This window comes from Poecilia formosa, unplaced genomic scaffold (genome assembly GCF_000485575.1).
Source record: "Poecilia formosa unplaced genomic scaffold, Poecilia_formosa-5.1.2 Scaffold97, whole genome shotgun sequence".
NCBI classification, from domain to species: domain Eukaryota; kingdom Metazoa; phylum Chordata; class Actinopteri; order Cyprinodontiformes; family Poeciliidae; genus Poecilia; species Poecilia formosa.
Genome location: NW_006800036.1, coordinates 2009756 through 2025710, shown reverse-complemented (window position 1 = coordinate 2025710; position 15955 = coordinate 2009756). Strand labels below are relative to the sequence as shown.

The following is a 15955-nucleotide window of genomic DNA, read 5'->3' as shown; positions in this document are numbered from 1 at the left end:
CATTTTTTGCAGCTTGGACCAGATTTTTTTCTTGTTGTCTTTTACTTTATGTGATGTTAATGCTGCAAAGCAACAGTAACAATATGAACTCAAACCAAAATCCTTCACATATCCCTGATTTCTTCCTTTTCTGTCCTCAGGATGTGGATGTGAATAATCTGATGGGCTACAAGGAGAGCATCATGAGCCTGTCCGACGGTGGGAAGCTCTACCGCGGAGAGCTGGAAATCGTCCTCTGCAGAGAGCCAATTGTGTGACTTCTTCCTTCTCTTCATTTGCATATCTTTGTTTTCTCTCTGCCTGCCTTGTCTTCTCTTTCTCTCTTTCTCTCTCTCACCCATTTCCAGCTGAGTGGCAACATATGGTGCATGTGCCAGACACGTCCCTTCCCCATTCATTCCCCCCAAATATTCCCATTCTGAAAAAGACGGAATGATACGTGCACTGTCAGCACAAGATAGCTCTTCTTCTTTAAAGTCATAATTTGTGAATAATGACCTCTCAGTGCTAACCATCTACCTGTTTACTGTGAGCTTGTCCTAATTTACCGCCTCTGACCTCATCCCTGTCCATGCTCTGCCTGAGATGCAAAAATTCGACTCCACAGAATAAACAAACTCCCAGTCCTTGACCCGACTTCATTATCCAGCTCATTCGCTCTGTCAGCTCTGCAGTGTATAGGCAAACATGCAGACAGATGTGGCTGATTGATAGCATTTAAATTCTGAATATTTTCCTTCTCCTGAAACCATTAGAACCCGTGTGTACCGTTTCCCATGATATGATTTTCATTTTCAATGTTTGTTTTTGGCTGATGCTGTCAACAGAAGATATTAATAAAGTATCTTAAGATAAAACTGTCTGATTGTATTTCTGTGAAGTATCTGCACCTGTTTAATTTGTATAGTTTTGGTTTAATCGAAGCACAGAAATTTTGACATTTTTAAAATGCGGGTGGGATACAGATAAAGACTTGTAAAAGCACTTAAAATAAATATTTTATTGATATATGGATCATTTTTTTTGCATTAGAGTGCATAACGTCAGAAACTTTTTGATTTATCAACATATACATACATTTCTGATCAAATCTAGTAATTGAAAATAGGATGTCACTGGGTTTTTGTTCCCATAGCTTAGTGAACCAAACCAACAGAGAAAAGGTTGACAAAAATCTTTCTTCAATGCTCAGCTCAAAACCAAATCCTAAAGAAAACTTGTGAAGTGTGCAAAATAAAAAAGACACCATAAAAGGGAATCAAGGATGATTTAGAGCCAGTATCAATTCAGGGATTAACAGGTATTAAATATGCCAATAAAAATAAATAAATAAAATTTGATACAATGAAAACACACTTTGGGAGCATCGTGTCAAGTAACACCATTAACACATATCGGAGGTGTTGCACTGAAGTGTACAGATCACTATGTCTGTGAATTTTAGTCAGCTGCAGTTATTATAAAGTCATACAATAAGAAGCACCAAAGCAAAGGAGAAGAAGATCAACGATGGGGCCCAGAATCATTTGCATTTATGTTGGGAGAGTCAACGAAACCGAACAGTTTAAAAACAAAAAAAATGCTGGGTGGCGGAGGCCTGAGAGTGTTGGTTACTGACCAGATATGGTCTGATATGGCTGAAATTTAATGAATAAAAGTTTTGCCTCTGACACCACCGGCATATGTAGCATGCTAAGCAGATTTTTTAGCCTATAGTTTACAGAATGTGACCTCTTTCGTGAGTCCTTTAATGTAGCTAACAAAGTGGGTGATCTCTCATTTCTGAAGGTTTCACTAGACTTTTGACATGGAGCAGGGCGTAGTTTGAGGATGAAGTGTGTGAGAAACGCCTGAATTTCCTTCTTGGAAGTTCAACCTCAGTGGGAAGTTGGAAGTTTTGAGGAAGAATGAAACACATAAACACTACAACTTTCAACCAAACATGTAGAGCCACTGCATGACAATATTTCCTCATATTTTTGTATTTCTTAAACATCCATTCATCCATTGTGTTTTGTTTATCAGACATCGGGTTGTGGTGGTAAATCCTGACATGCCTCACCCCTCAATCTAGGGGATCCAAAAGCTTTCACAGCCCAGATGGATTTACTGTTCCTCCAGCAGGTTCTGGGTCTTCCCCAGAGTCTCCACCCGGTAGGAGGGGCCTAGAAACCCTCCAAAGGGAGGTGCCCAGCAGGCATTTACTCAGGTGAAACTTATCACAGAAAGCCTCACAACCAGAGTAATCATGCAAAAGGAAGGCTCAAAAGAAGAAATCATATGAAAGAGAAGGACTGTGGTGGATGTGGCTTATTTTTCATAACACGCAACTTAATAATGGAGAATCAAATGATAATCCTATCTGACATAGCCCATGAAGAAAGTCAAAAGTGTGTCTGATGTGTTAGATTTCAGGAACACTCAAAAGCTAAAATGAAATATTGCAGAATTAAACACTAAAAATGATTAAAACTGACAAGCTCAAAAGTTGGGGTTTTTTTGTGCCTATTTCCATTGGTTGCTGCGAAAGGTTTCAAGCTCTCCATTTGATCTGCAGATGGGAGACTTTTCCTGCAGCTGAGCAGAGATGTTCCTCCAGAGACTGCAGGATAGTACATGATATTTCTAGTAAAATCCTTGTAATTGAGTTGACATGCTTTTAAGGCAACCTGAATAATACAGCACGCACACAAACTCCCATCGCACAGAAGAGCAGCTGCAAATCAATTAATCAGAAGCATTTAAATCTTTATGTGACTCACAGCTGCTCAGAACCAGAACTTGGGTCTAAAATTTCTGTTAGGATCCGTATTATTTTTTTATTTTATTTTTTTTAGTAAAAGTAAAGAAAATTTGCTTAACCTTTTCAGTTCTTTGATAGTTCCCGTTAAAGATTACTTTCCTGAAATGTCATTTGGGCGGTTTATGTGAAATCCACAACAAAAACACAGGATATCTGCTTGGTTTAATGTCCGTTTTTTGTTTTAATTCAACTTTTTTAAGCATTCAACTCATTGAAAAACTAAAATGGAAAAAAATGAGAAAGGAGTCATAAATGACTCAGCTGTTTCTTTTTCTTTTAAATAAATCCATTAGGACTAAGGGAAGACAATCGGAGAAGAAAATGCTTCAAGGAACTGGTGAACTGGTGTTTCAAAGTCACACGTCACTAAAAAAGCTTTTTATTCTTTATTGCTGCTAAAGTTGTAAACTTTTGTCGCGTCCTTCTTGAGGAGAAGCATTAAGTATGAGCATAAACTTGCAGGAAGTGAAGGGAGCACAGAAGGTGGGATGCATCTACAATCCCTGGATCGATGCTTGCTAAGCGCTCCCTTCTGCTGCCATCTGGGAGAAGATTTTAGGACAAACTCACCAAAATGCAAGATGATGCGTCCATTAGCTAAAAATGTGGTCATGACAAACACGATGGAGCAAAACAGCATGCGTGTAACATATATGAGTATGTTTGAGGAAACAAGTGCTAATTCAAATATACTTTTTGGGTTTTGGCTATAACAATGTTTTGTCTACAGCATTTGATGGCTTAGAGTTGTTTCTTTTTTTTATTTTTGTAATATTTAGAAAGGTGAAGGCTGCTTCACAAGTTAAAACATTTTAGGATTTTGCTTTCAGAAACACTTCACTGAAGACTGACTTGCTAGCTGGTGAGTAAAGTGCTTTAGCTAATGTCAAGATCAGTGGATGGTAAGGAGGATTATTGTGATAACGTGCTGAAGGTAGAAATTACAACTCTACCTTTTTTCACAAATTTGATGACATCATTTCATTTAGAGGTATCAGACTACAGGGGTTTTGTTCCTCAAACTAGTGATTATTGTGAACGTGTCTATTCTGTGTCATTTTCTCCCAAAGATTTTCTGCTGGTTTTTTATTATTATTATTATTATTATTATTATTATTATTATTATTATTATTATTATTATTTGTTAGTGGGGTATTCAGTGAGGACATTTTTATTTCACATTGGGTGTAGGAAGAACTAACTAGGAAAGATGGTTTTGTTGAAGTCATAGCTCCATCATGTACTGTATGTTCGCATGGTCGCACACTGTAAAGAAACTGCATCCTTATTTGGAAGGTTGTTCCTTGGGAGGTATGATTTGGGAACCGGGTCGACACATTTCCTTTATTGTATGTTGCTTTCCACCGCCCTTAGACAGCGAGGCTGGATACAAATTCCCGCCGAACGTTTTTGTCGACCAGTTCTGCAAACCCTCCGTTTCCTTCTTCTGCAGAACTGTGTGCGGCTTCTTGTCGGTTTATCATGGCAATCGACAGCCTGTTAGTAAAAAGTTTGAGGCACTTATGTTTTTTGGGGGGTTTTTTTGTGCTCTGCATTTTTCAGTACGCTGCACATGACCTCAGTCCTCTGCAGAAACTGACGCCGTGCTTCATTTCAGTCAGTCAGTCAGTCACTCTACTGCTGTCAGCAGGATTTAAAATGTGGTGCATCGCAGACGGATGGATACCTTTACTGACTAATTCATTTTTCAGTAAATAGATGATTACAACTTATAAATTAAATATGGTTTTTTATTAAGAGCTCTTGGAAAACAGATATTATTTCTTCAATCCTGCGACTGTTATTTGTTGTTGTTGTGTTTTAGTGACTTGAAAGCAATTTTATGCCAGCTACTGATTTGCATTATTTTTCTCGCTCTGGCAAACAAAAAGCTGCCTCAGGATAACAAACTACGCTAAATCTTACATCGAGCTTATGCCTCAAAATAAAACCAAGATGACACTTATTCATATTTGTACATGAAAAATAGTTATGTGAGTGAATAGCTGACCAATACAATCACGCAGCTATCCAATTGTGATAAAGCATTGAAATATAGGCTGCAGGCAGCTGGATACTCTTTGCTGAGCATGGAGAATGGAGAGAATATGAACATAAGAGGGTAACACTTATGATTTATTAATCGATGAAAGAAACCCTGCTGATTTATGGATGACTTCTTTAAATATAGCTCGTGTAAACTGGATGAGTGAAGTGGATGTTCCAACCTAGATTCGTGTACGGTCTACAAACTTAAGATCAAACACCATCCACAACATTTGAGCCTGTGTACGCAAACATGCTCCACTTAGAAACTAAATGTCAGACTGCGCATCAAACGCCAACTTTGACAGACACTGAATGTATTGATCGCAACTTAGTGATAAGAAACACAAATCTGATCAACAGCTGCATGGTTCAGTATGATTTGGACTGGTCTTAAAAGCATAATGTCCAAATAATATGAGAACAGTCTCCTCCAGCTAATTACTCACCTCGTCGAGTTTTAAGTCTTGTCTCTGTTAATCTTTTATGATTCACAGAAACCCAAAGAGGTCGTTTTAAAGGGACAGCTTTGGAGTAGATGTAAACATCTTACCTCAGAACAGAAAGCACTCAACAACAAATGCAAATACAAATCCGAAGACACAAAGCAAGATGCTCAGGTTCTGCAGCAACCTGAAAAAAAGGCTTTGGCAATATTGTAAGAAAGCGACCCAATAGATGTGCTCTGTGTTAAAGATTAAAAACTTTTTTCTTACTCTGACGTGGTGAGATTATGTCTTTGTGTTTTTTTTTCTTTTTTTACAAGCTTATCCAAAACTGTATGTCTCTCCAAATTTAGAAGTAAATAAAAACTTTGCATGACCTGGGGTCAGATCCTGAAATTTTGACCCAAACTAATGACTATTTTTGTTTTGTGAAAAGAACCTGTGACAAGTTTTAAATTCAGTTTCAGCATCATCTGGGGTTTTTTCTCGTTGATTTCAGAGTTGAATTTTTTGGCCAACTGGAGATTATCCTATTTGTGCTTTTATTATACAGTTCTTCACTTGATTTTTTAGTAACAACCCCTGTGGGAAATCTCAGGCTCCTCTGCTTGTTGCTGAACAGGTGGACACCGTGTACAGAAGCTCTTGCTCTAATAGTGGAAAATTACCCTCCAGAGAACTGTAGTGAAGCTACCACCAGACAATGCCGTTATAAACTAAGTGTTGATTTAAAGCTCAATAAACCTAAAGTAGAGGGCTTCAGGGAGTGACAATTCTCTGAAAAGGATGATTTTCAATGACCCAGAGAAAAGTTAGCCCTCCAACTCAAGGTGGCTGTACTGAAAACTGAAAACCCCTACAGACAGTAATCAACAATGTTTCCAATAATGTTTCATTTAATCGCATGACTCTTACCAGACTTGGTTTTGTCGTGCTTACTTCCCACCAGCGTGCTGATATAAAATGACTCAATAAGGACACGTGAGTGAGGATCCTTTAAAGGTAGAAAAGTATTTTCTGATCAATTCTGCTTTTCAGCTGCAAAAAGAAACGCTTTAGAATAAAGTAAAAAGCAAACTGAAGGTTTCCTCCCAAACTCCAGCCTCCGTCAAACTCAGTCATCCTTGGATCCAACGTGACCTTCCCCAGAGTCTCAATCCACCAAGACACAGACCATTCTGTTTGATGCTCGCCAAGCCATATGCCTGCTGTCATTAGCTGCCAGCTTGTCGTCATTGTTTGTGTGAATCCAGCTTTACTTGTTGTTGATTTTTTTCTGTTTTCCAGTTGTGAGGGATTTACAATCACTTCGCAGAAACTCACGATGTGTTTCTACTCGAGCGTCATCACGGTCCCTGGGCAATTCCCTGATCTGCTCCTGCGGCAAAGAGTTTACCTGGAAGTCCTTCACCACCGCTCTTCTGAGCATTGATATACCTGAGACCCACAGTAACCACTGGAGTTACAACACAGGACAACTCACAAACAACTTAACCACTTAACCAACTTAACAACTTAACTATAAACATCATCGCCAAACAATCATGTTTCACCTCTGTCTTAACCGAATGCCTGCTGCCTTCCTCTCCTCTGCATGTTTTCCTGGACCTCCAACTGAACTGTTCCTTTTCCAACAGTTACCAATAAATACTTTTATTATTCATTTCAAAAGTTATTCTTTGTTTCGTGCATAAAAAGTTAGGTGCAAAAATCTGAAATACTTGACAGAAAAAAAAATGCACTTAATGTAGCCTGACTCTCAAACTGCCAGACTTGAGCTATGAGTTGAAAGTTAACGACTCTTTTTGATTTGCAGCGACATTTTAGATTTTCTGACATTTACAAGCGTAAACAGCTTAACGTGTTGTTAAGATAATATGTGAAATTGTGGCACTGAGGTAGCTAGACATAAAGAAAGTTTGAACACTCCATGCTCAAACTTGCTTTGCTTTGAGATATGGACCAAATATTGATTTTGGTGTAAAAATGTTTTATAATACCAGTTATATTGTTGGCACCTGGGGAAATAAGCATTGAGCATCCGAGGTGGTCAGTACATGTTGTAAAAAGAGAGGCAGTCTTGGATGATAGATGAAATACAAAGAAAGAGTGCATTTGCCAAAAAAACTTAGAAATCCCTGTTTCAATAGTTTAACATTATCAACAGCTCTTCCCTGGTTTGAAGTAAACATCCATCAGCGATGGAGTGCCTCAAGGCTCCATTCTAAGACCACTACACTTCAGTAGTAATGAGACCTTACTTGGTCAAATTATTTCACACAATATTTTTCTTTAGTTACACCCAAGTACTCACTTATCTTATCAAGTGTCAGAGAGATACTGAGTCCTGGTTATGTGCTAATCAACTCAAATTAATAATTGTCTTTATTTCATGAAGAATCCTTCTTTCTGTTATCATCTCCAGAGGTTTTTCCAGTCATTCCCAGCATTCTTTATCAGGTTGTTGAGCCTTTTTAGGTCCCCGACTCCTGATGCTGCTGCCCCCACGGATGACAGCAAAAACAGGTGGAACTGTTTGTTCCACGTACAGAGGTGAAAACTAAAGGGGACAGGGCCTTTCAGGCGGTGGCCCCCAAGACTGTGGAAGATTTTGCCCCTGCTTCTTTGTTTTGCTGACTCTGGAGGTTTATAAAAAGCAGCTGAAGGCATTTTATTTCCCCAGGCTTTTATGTGATGATTTGATTGCATTTCTAATGCTTGCTTCTTTGTATAATTTAAGGTTGATTTTTATTTGTGATTTTATGTCTGTGAAAAATGCTCTATCAATGAACTTTACTTACTATTTAGCACAGACTTAGAGACGATATGCAGCATATTGAAGGACCTACGCTTCCTCTAGAAGTAGAGTCTCCTCTGTCCTTTCTTTTAGACAGCTTCACTGTTGCGTCTCCAGTCCAGTCTGTTTTCCAGATGAACATCAAGCTATTTATAGTCTTCAAACACCTTCACGTCTTCTCCCATGATGCAAACCGTGTTTGATCTAACCACGTTTCTTTTGAAATCTACAATCCCCTCCAACAGCAACAACAATAACAAAAACGCGCATGGCCAGTCTTTCAGCTCTCCAACGTCGTTCAGCCTCACATCACACCCAGAAACCTCACGTCTTCTGACATCAGCCTGCTCTCCGTCCTTCACACCAGACTGATAAATGTTAGTAAAAGAGCTTTCAGTGTCACAAACACATTTCTTTGAAATGCTCTTCATGTCCACATCTGCAACACTCCATTCCTGGACATATTTTTAACAAATGTACATATTTCTTAAGACGTTCAATCCAGTTGGGTTTATTTTATTTTAACCCTGATCTTCGTGAATTAAGAATCTGTGAACGTTTTAGGAATTTTCACACTTCTTTACCAGGGGGGTTGCATGTAAACATTTTGATTCATACTGTAAAAAAAAATCAAGAATATACAATATCTAAAGAGTTTTAAGAAGACTTCAAATAATCTAAAATAGTAATTTAGGCCTGTAACATTTAATGCATAATGAACCAAAAAGTCTAAAGTTACAGATATCTCACAAGGCAGCACAGACAAAATGGCAGCAACACCTCCTCTTATCCCCTGGAGTTTATTTAAAGAGAGTACTGCAGCATAGACACCACTCGGCCAAGATGTTAAGCACTCTCCAGATACACAAGCACATCTCTGCACCCCATATTGTACCAGCTCATCATCTGCACTGTTTGCCTGGTGCCAAACTAATACATCTGCAAATGAAAGCACGGGAGCCAAATTTCAAATTAAGTGACCTCCAGCAGACCTGGGATATCTGCTGCTTCCAGGCACTGGGAGCTTTAAGGAAATCTGGATTTAGGGGGCTGCCAGAGAAACCATCTGTGTGCTGGGACTGCTTAAGCTCCATCGGCTGTGCTGTCACCCTTAACTCTGCTTCTCCGTCTTCACTTCAATGTTTGAAAACTGACTAAGAGCAAACAGCAAATTCCCTTTGCTTTTGGTATTCTCTTAGTCTTCATCGAGGCTGAACTGTCTAGTTGTTAAAGTCACATGGGATGGAAGGATGTAAAGTCAATACTGAGAGTTTCTGATTTTAGAGTCAAGATGGGAGTTTCTCGCAACAGAGATATGTAGTACATCGAGTTTAGATATGGTCATGGTAAAAAGAAAGTCTGCCCTCTTCTATTGCACAGAATTCAACTTTGGTGATGAAGAAGCCGGTCTACTGAGTTAACTCTTCTCAGAGTCACTTGTTGCTGCTCAGAGATCCAGGGAAATCTCCAGTCTGTGCTGCTCCCTACATTATTTCTTAGCATAGTAAAATGCTAGATGAGAATTTGTGGATTTGTTTATTAATTATTGATTAAGAAGTATTTCTGTTGCAAAAATCTGGCTTCAACTCCTCTCCGATTACTTTTAAGCATGGAGATTATTAGTTAAGCAAATTTGGTGGATTGAGCACTAAGACGTCGCAAACTATGAGAGAGACAGTTCATTCCTTGATTTCTTCTCAAATAAAGTATTTAATTATGTTTTTACTTGCCTCTGTAAAATTTCTCTGCAGCTGTTCAGCTTTTGACCAGATCCTCCAAGTGCCTCCATGTTCCAGCGTTACTGATCGCTTTTCACCGGCTCCCTGTTCAATACAAATTACAGTTTAAGGTTTTTTTTCGGGACTTTTGCACCTTTGAAGCACCTTTATAAATTCCTGAGTCTCTCTGGCTGTATGTCACCACGACCCTGAGGCTGACTGATTTGTGGGCTGTTATCTATCCCTAAGTCAAGACTGCATACTAAAACAATAAAACCTTTGAAACTGAACTCGGTTTTTTTCATTTACTTCATGTGGGCTCGATGGTGCTGCTAAAAAAGCAATTGAAGATTTGTAAGTGTTATCTAAACTACATTTTCTTACTTATCCTACAGTTTTAGATATGTTTTCTGCTGTTACTTTAATTTTGCACAAACATTTCCACTTTGGCATCATGTTTGTCTGATGAATAAGTGTTTTTTTTTTGTTTTGTTTTTTTTTTTTTTTTTTGCTATTCTGATTCCAAATCAGAATCATATTTATTGGCCAAGCTGTGCGCACAAACAAGGAATTTGATAAAATATAGACTAAAGATTAATAGGTATATGGATCAGATTCGTGTGTCTACTGCTAAATATGGAGAAAGACCTATGATGTTGTGGGGCTGATCACTGAAGCAAGCGTCAATGAGGACTAGAGAAATTGTTCAAAGAGAACAAGATCTCTCTCGAAATCCTCGTATAAGCAGTTCAGAAGACACGTCTTATGCTCTTATGTCTTCCAGGTGAAGCTCCAGCGCAGGCTGGCTTGTTCCAGTGCTAGTGTGAAAATAAAGATATGAACAATAATGGTTTTAGTCTTTAATAGTGTAAACCATTAAGCAACAAAATGGTAACCTTCCACTTTATACTGGCTCCTAACCATTCTCCTTTGAACTTTAACCTTAAAAGTTGGCTACCCTGGTAGAACAGCTGTGCTTCTGCTTATTTCAAACATTTTGGTCATGATTGATGGTTGTTGAGGACCCTAATGGCATCAGAACAGTATCAGACACATGATCTGTAAACTGATGGATTTAATTACAGAAAAAAAAAAATACACTAAATTAGCTAAGAGCGTAGGAACCAACATGGGAACAATACTGGGAGGCAGTAGACTAATTCTTCTTTGTAACCTCATAGATTAAAGAAACCAGAAAAGCTTAAAGGGGGGAAGGGATATTATGTAAAATAGACTATTTTGAGCTTGATATCATGTTGTAATGTTATCCATTGATCAAGAACATACCTGAAATGTTACTTTGATTCTTTCATGCATGTAAACTGTAGGACACTGATCCTCGAGGCCTTGATTTGAGAACCCATGATCTAGTTTGAAGGATAAGCAGCTTTTGAGGATTGGACTTGGGCACCGCTGCAGTACAATACACGGAATACTTACTTATTCCGTGTACTGTACTGAATACAATACAGTACAATTATACTGCTAGAGAAGCAGGGCTAAAACATTATAAAATGAAGAAATAACTTCAAATACAAGACCCAAAATACAGAATTTAGACAAAAAGTAACCACAAAAACCAGAGAATCTGTACATTTTGTTTTCTTTTGAGCTCAAATATAGTTGCCTTTGATTTGAGGAATAATGTTTTCCGACCGTCAAAGTTGTATTTCAAGATATTGTTTTCTGAACCTCTCTGTTGGGAGGTTTCCGCCATGCAAAACATCTGATTGGACAAGTTTCAGTGGTACCACCCCGCCCCCTACTGGTAATATATAGGTACTGCAGGGATCGCATTAAAGAACATTGCTAGAAATATCCGGAAGGAAAGCTAATGCTAATAGACAACTGCGTGTGAAACAGAGGTAATAATAACGATGAGTGGGGCTGTGAATTTTAAAAACTGTGGCTCTGTGCTGATAACAGGAGCAAACCGCGGACTCGGGCTGCAGATGGTCGAAAGTTTGGCGAGTGGAGGTTTCTCACCGGGGAAAATTATAGGCACGACAAGAAACCTCACCGGTGCGCAGGTACTCTGACTCTTTAAAATAAAGTCTCTTATGATTCCCTGCTTTAATTCTCTCATTCATAAAATGGCAATATAATTTGGAGCCATGACGAGCTCTCAAGGATCGCAGAAAAGATCCAGAAAGGAAATTAGCTTGACAAACAGTCAACCAGATGTCGCTATTGTGTTTTCACCAAAACAATTCCTTGAGAAGTCAGTGACTTCATGTTTGTTTTTGACTTACAGAAACTTCAGGAACTGGTCCAGAAATACTCCAACGTCCACATCGTAACTTTGGGTAAGAGGAAAGAAATAATGTTGAAACATGACATGATTAAATAGAATACAAAACTGTGATCATAAGATTTATATATAAAAATAAAAAAAAAAGTCAAATGCGACACAAAATATAAATGCAGCGTTGTGGCTTAAGTGTAATATTACAAATGAGACATGAGGGAAAAAAATAGTAACGCAACAGTATGCAAAATATATTGTCTAGTGAAAACATACATACAACATATTTAATTTGTGTCTATTTTTTTGGATTTTCCAGATTTGAGTTTGAAGATTTACTACTTTGTTTTGTTGTTTTTTGTTTGTTTCTTTTGCCCTTTATTCAGCAGTAGCTGGAAAGAAAATGGAGAAGACAGTAAGGAGATAGAAAATAACTATCATGTAATGAACATCCTCCAGATGGAAAGCAAAATGAACAGAATAACTCAGCAAACAATAATAATAAAAAAAAGTGTTAATAAAATAAGGCTAAAACTGAAAGTCTTTCAGCTTATCTGTCCGTTAGGCCTTCTGTTTTTCTTTATTCAGCAGTAGCTGGAAGGAAAAAGGAAAAGGTATCAATACATTAATTCATCCATTAACCTACCTGTTCATCAATCCAATTTGAGTCTGGAATCATTGGATTTTGCACATGACAAGGATTTTGGTTTGTTTTGGGTCATTTGCTGTGTTTGTGTGTTTCTCATGTAGACGCAGTGAATCAGGAGAGCATAGAGAAATGTGTTGAGGAGGTCGGCCAGCTGGTGAAGGACGAGGGCCTGAACTGCCTGATAAACAACGCAGGGATCAACGTGGTGGCCGAACTCCATTCTGTCACGGCAGAGAAGATGATGGAGAACTTCCACACCAACACCGTCGCTCCTCTGATGATAACGAAGGTGATTTGAAGCTGCCCAACAATTCAGACGGCAAAAAAAATAACATAAAGCGCTTTCAAAGAAGATCGCGCATTTGTTTTCCCCGTCGTAAGCGGGACACTGCGTGGGTTATTTCTGATTGTATAGGACACTGACATGAAAATGACCTTGGTAAAGAAATTTTACTAATATCCCAGAGCCCCGAGCTGTCTGCATGTCATAAATATTAATTAGGACTTTTGGTTGTGGTAAGCCTTAGAGGACGGGGCAGAGGCGACAGAGCAGCACCCTGTGCAGTTGAAAATATGAGCACTAATCAGGGGCCTGCCAGCAGGATAGATTCTTGCTGACACAAAGTTTGAAGGACATTTTTTTGTTTAAACTGCAAGGTCATAGTCCTGCATAAAGTCCCTCAGTAATTACTGGGAACAGTGACTCACGTCGAGTGGAAATCTGGTACTTGTTCTCTTGCTGAGGGCTTTAAAACTTTATCCTTCTATCTTGTAACAAGTAAAAGAAAGCTCTCTAACATTTGATGTTTGCAGCCTTATATTTTGTCTTTATCACAGCAAGTGTTCTGTTTTCATTTGAAGATCTGAAGCTGTTTTGTTTTTTTTTTTCTCTCTCTCTCGGAAATGTTCTCCCACTTAGAAAATAAATGATTAATCAGAAACAAACAGTTGGACACAACCTTTTAAAATGTGATACTTTGTGTTTCGCATAATCAACACATTTGAAGCCAAGGGTGAAACAACTTCAAGGGGTATTTTTTTTAGATGTTTATACCAAAAAGAAAACACAAAACACATTGTTTTGAGTCCTCATAAGTTATTAAGAGAGTCTTCTGTGTATTATTCTTCCTGCTTTGCACATGCAGAGGATCAGCTTTGTTATGCAAAACTGCTCAAGATCAGTAGATTTGCACTGAAGTGCGGTTCTACAGAGTTCTGACTCTAAGGTAGGAAATGCATCACACACTCTTTGGATATTTATTTGTAACACCTTCCATGTCGTGATCATGCAGAACTCGCTCACAATGTCCCAACGAGTTGCATTGAATTCTGTGGTTGGAAACATTTAACATTTTTCAAAAAATGTTAACATTTTCTGAAAATGTTAACACGGACTTAGATTTCCTACATTACTTTTTTTTTTTTTTTTTTTTTTTTTTTTTGCTTTCTGGCCAGCTTGGACCTCTTTGTCTTTGACTAAATCAGCTGAAAGATCTTGAGATTGTAACAATCAGATGCACAACATAGATGGCACCTTTTTTAAAACTGTATTAACTATTACGATATGTTTTTAGATTTATTAGAAAATTAATGGGAACTTTCTGTAATTCTTATGCTGCCACCAGAGGGAAGCACTAACGTAGTGTGTACATTTCAGATAGCGGCCTTGCTGCAGACTCTTGAAATTAAAAGAAAAAAACTCCCTAAAAAATAAAGTAGCGTCTGGCCATCAAACTGGTTGTGCTTGAATGTAAATGTCTGGTTTTGATTGTGATCCTGAACTACAAATGTGTTATTTTTATTTATTTTTTTTGTCCTCTGTCAGGCATTCCTGCCTTTGTTAAAGCGGGCTGCAAGCAGAGGGGCATCAAGAACAATGGGGATCCAGAGAGCAGCCGTTATTAACGTGTCGTCTCTGCTGGGTTCTGTGGAGCTTAACTGGGGCGAGGGGGCCAACACCTTCAGATGGTACCCTTACAGAGCATCCAAGGTACTGAAACACTGGCACCATCAACATGATGGTACCACTGACTGGGGCTCCACATGCATGCGGTTTCTTTTTCTCTTCGTACTTGTTTAAGTTGATGCAAATTTAGCACTCTGACCAGCTGGCTATGAGGAGAAGCCTTTGGCGTGTTTGTGACCTAATTAACTGCATGTATACAAAAACACTCTAAGATGGAGATTCCTTTGCTACACTGCGGCAAGATTCCCATGATTTGCTTTTAAAAAGAAGAAAAGGCCTGTTTGGATTTGTTTTTGGTTTATACTGTCGAGATTTCCAGGTGTTCTGGTTAGAAAACGTGATGATATTTAACCTTGTGTAGGTAAATTTCGGGTTACCTGCTGCTTGTCTCCTCAGAGTGCTCTGAACATGGTTAGTCGCTGTCTGGCCATAGACCTGGAGCCTGATGGGATCCTCTGCACGGCGATACATCCCGGCTGGGTTCGCACAGACATGGGAGGCTCTGAGGTAAGAACCTACTGTGGGTGATGTTTGTGCCCTGGCTTTTTTTCTGGAAAGCTATTAAAAACAAAAAGAAAATCAAAATGAGATTCTACATTTAGAGTTAATTTGAAATAACATGAAAAGTGCTCTGTGGACTGAAATCTGTTGGATGTGATGGCTTTATTTGGAGTGTGGAAGGTCGTCCTGCTCATTTTGAGAAGCATTATGGTGACGTGGTCTCTTTTTTTTTTTTTTTTTTTTGCTTTTATTTGTTGCAGGCGCCTCTGAGTCCCGAGGAGAGCATTGCATCGGTCTTGTCTGTGATCAGTGGGCTGACTGAAAAGGAGCACGGGTCATTTATGAGCTTTACGGGAGAGCAGTTGCCATGGTGACCTGTTGATCAGCATGTTAACAAGCAGGATGATTATAACGACATCAACCAAATTGTAACAAGTGTGAATTTATCTTAATAAATGTGCATCACAGGCAGCGAGTTGCCAGAAATCGCTTCTCAGCCGAGCCTACAACAAATTAGGTGGAAAGTCTGTCTCTTAAGTTCCACTTTTGCTTCAACAGACCTTTGAAAAGGTATGTTTATCTGATATAATTTGGTCGTCACTTGATGACCAAAAAGACCCGAATTCGTTTTGATCAACAAATGGAGATGACGGCTAAATATATGCAGGCCTGAAGCAGTTGTAAAATAAAGGCAACCTAGTCATATCGCATGCTCCCTGTGGAACATGCGATATGACTACCCTACATAATCCTGGTCAATGAAAGTGTTTATCAATTAATTGAT

At 38.7% G+C, this 15955-nt stretch overlaps 2 protein-coding genes across 2 annotated transcripts in view; both read left to right on the top strand.

Moving 5' to 3' along the window:
- LOC103142510 (calretinin-like) overlaps positions 1-860 on the top strand; it is a 22889-nt gene extending 22029 nt beyond the window's left edge. Inside the window, exon 11 of the mRNA XM_007558606.2 lies at positions 141-860. Within this exon, the coding sequence (XP_007558668.1) occupies positions 141-257 (117 nt within the window). The 3' untranslated portion in view covers positions 258-860. The remainder of the gene's footprint in view (positions 1-140) is intronic.
- Positions 861-11596: 10736 nt separating this feature from the next.
- LOC103142509 (C-factor) lies at positions 11597-15642 on the top strand. The gene is made up of 6 exons (XM_007558605.2): positions 11597-11840; positions 12065-12116; positions 12806-12993; positions 14530-14694; positions 15067-15177; positions 15432-15642. The coding sequence occupies exons 1-6, from the start codon at positions 11688-11690 to the stop codon at positions 15543-15545; spliced, it is 783 nt and encodes a 260-aa protein (XP_007558667.1). The 5' UTR covers positions 11597-11687; the 3' UTR covers positions 15546-15642.
- Positions 15643-15955: the final 313 nt, after the last annotated feature.

Excerpts from the sequence above, each read along its gene's own strand:
- LOC103142509 (XM_007558605.2), top strand. The coding sequence starts at position 11,688 with ATGAGTGGGGCTGTGAATTTTAAAAACTGTGGCTCTGTGCTGATAACA. Across the intron at positions 12,117-12,805 it reads CGTCCACATCGTAACTTTGG|ACGCAGTGAATCAGGAGAGC; the intron begins GTAAGAGGAAAG and ends TTTCTCATGTAG. Across the intron at positions 12,994-14,529 it reads CTCCTCTGATGATAACGAAG|GCATTCCTGCCTTTGTTAAA; the intron begins GTGATTTGAAGC and ends GTCCTCTGTCAG.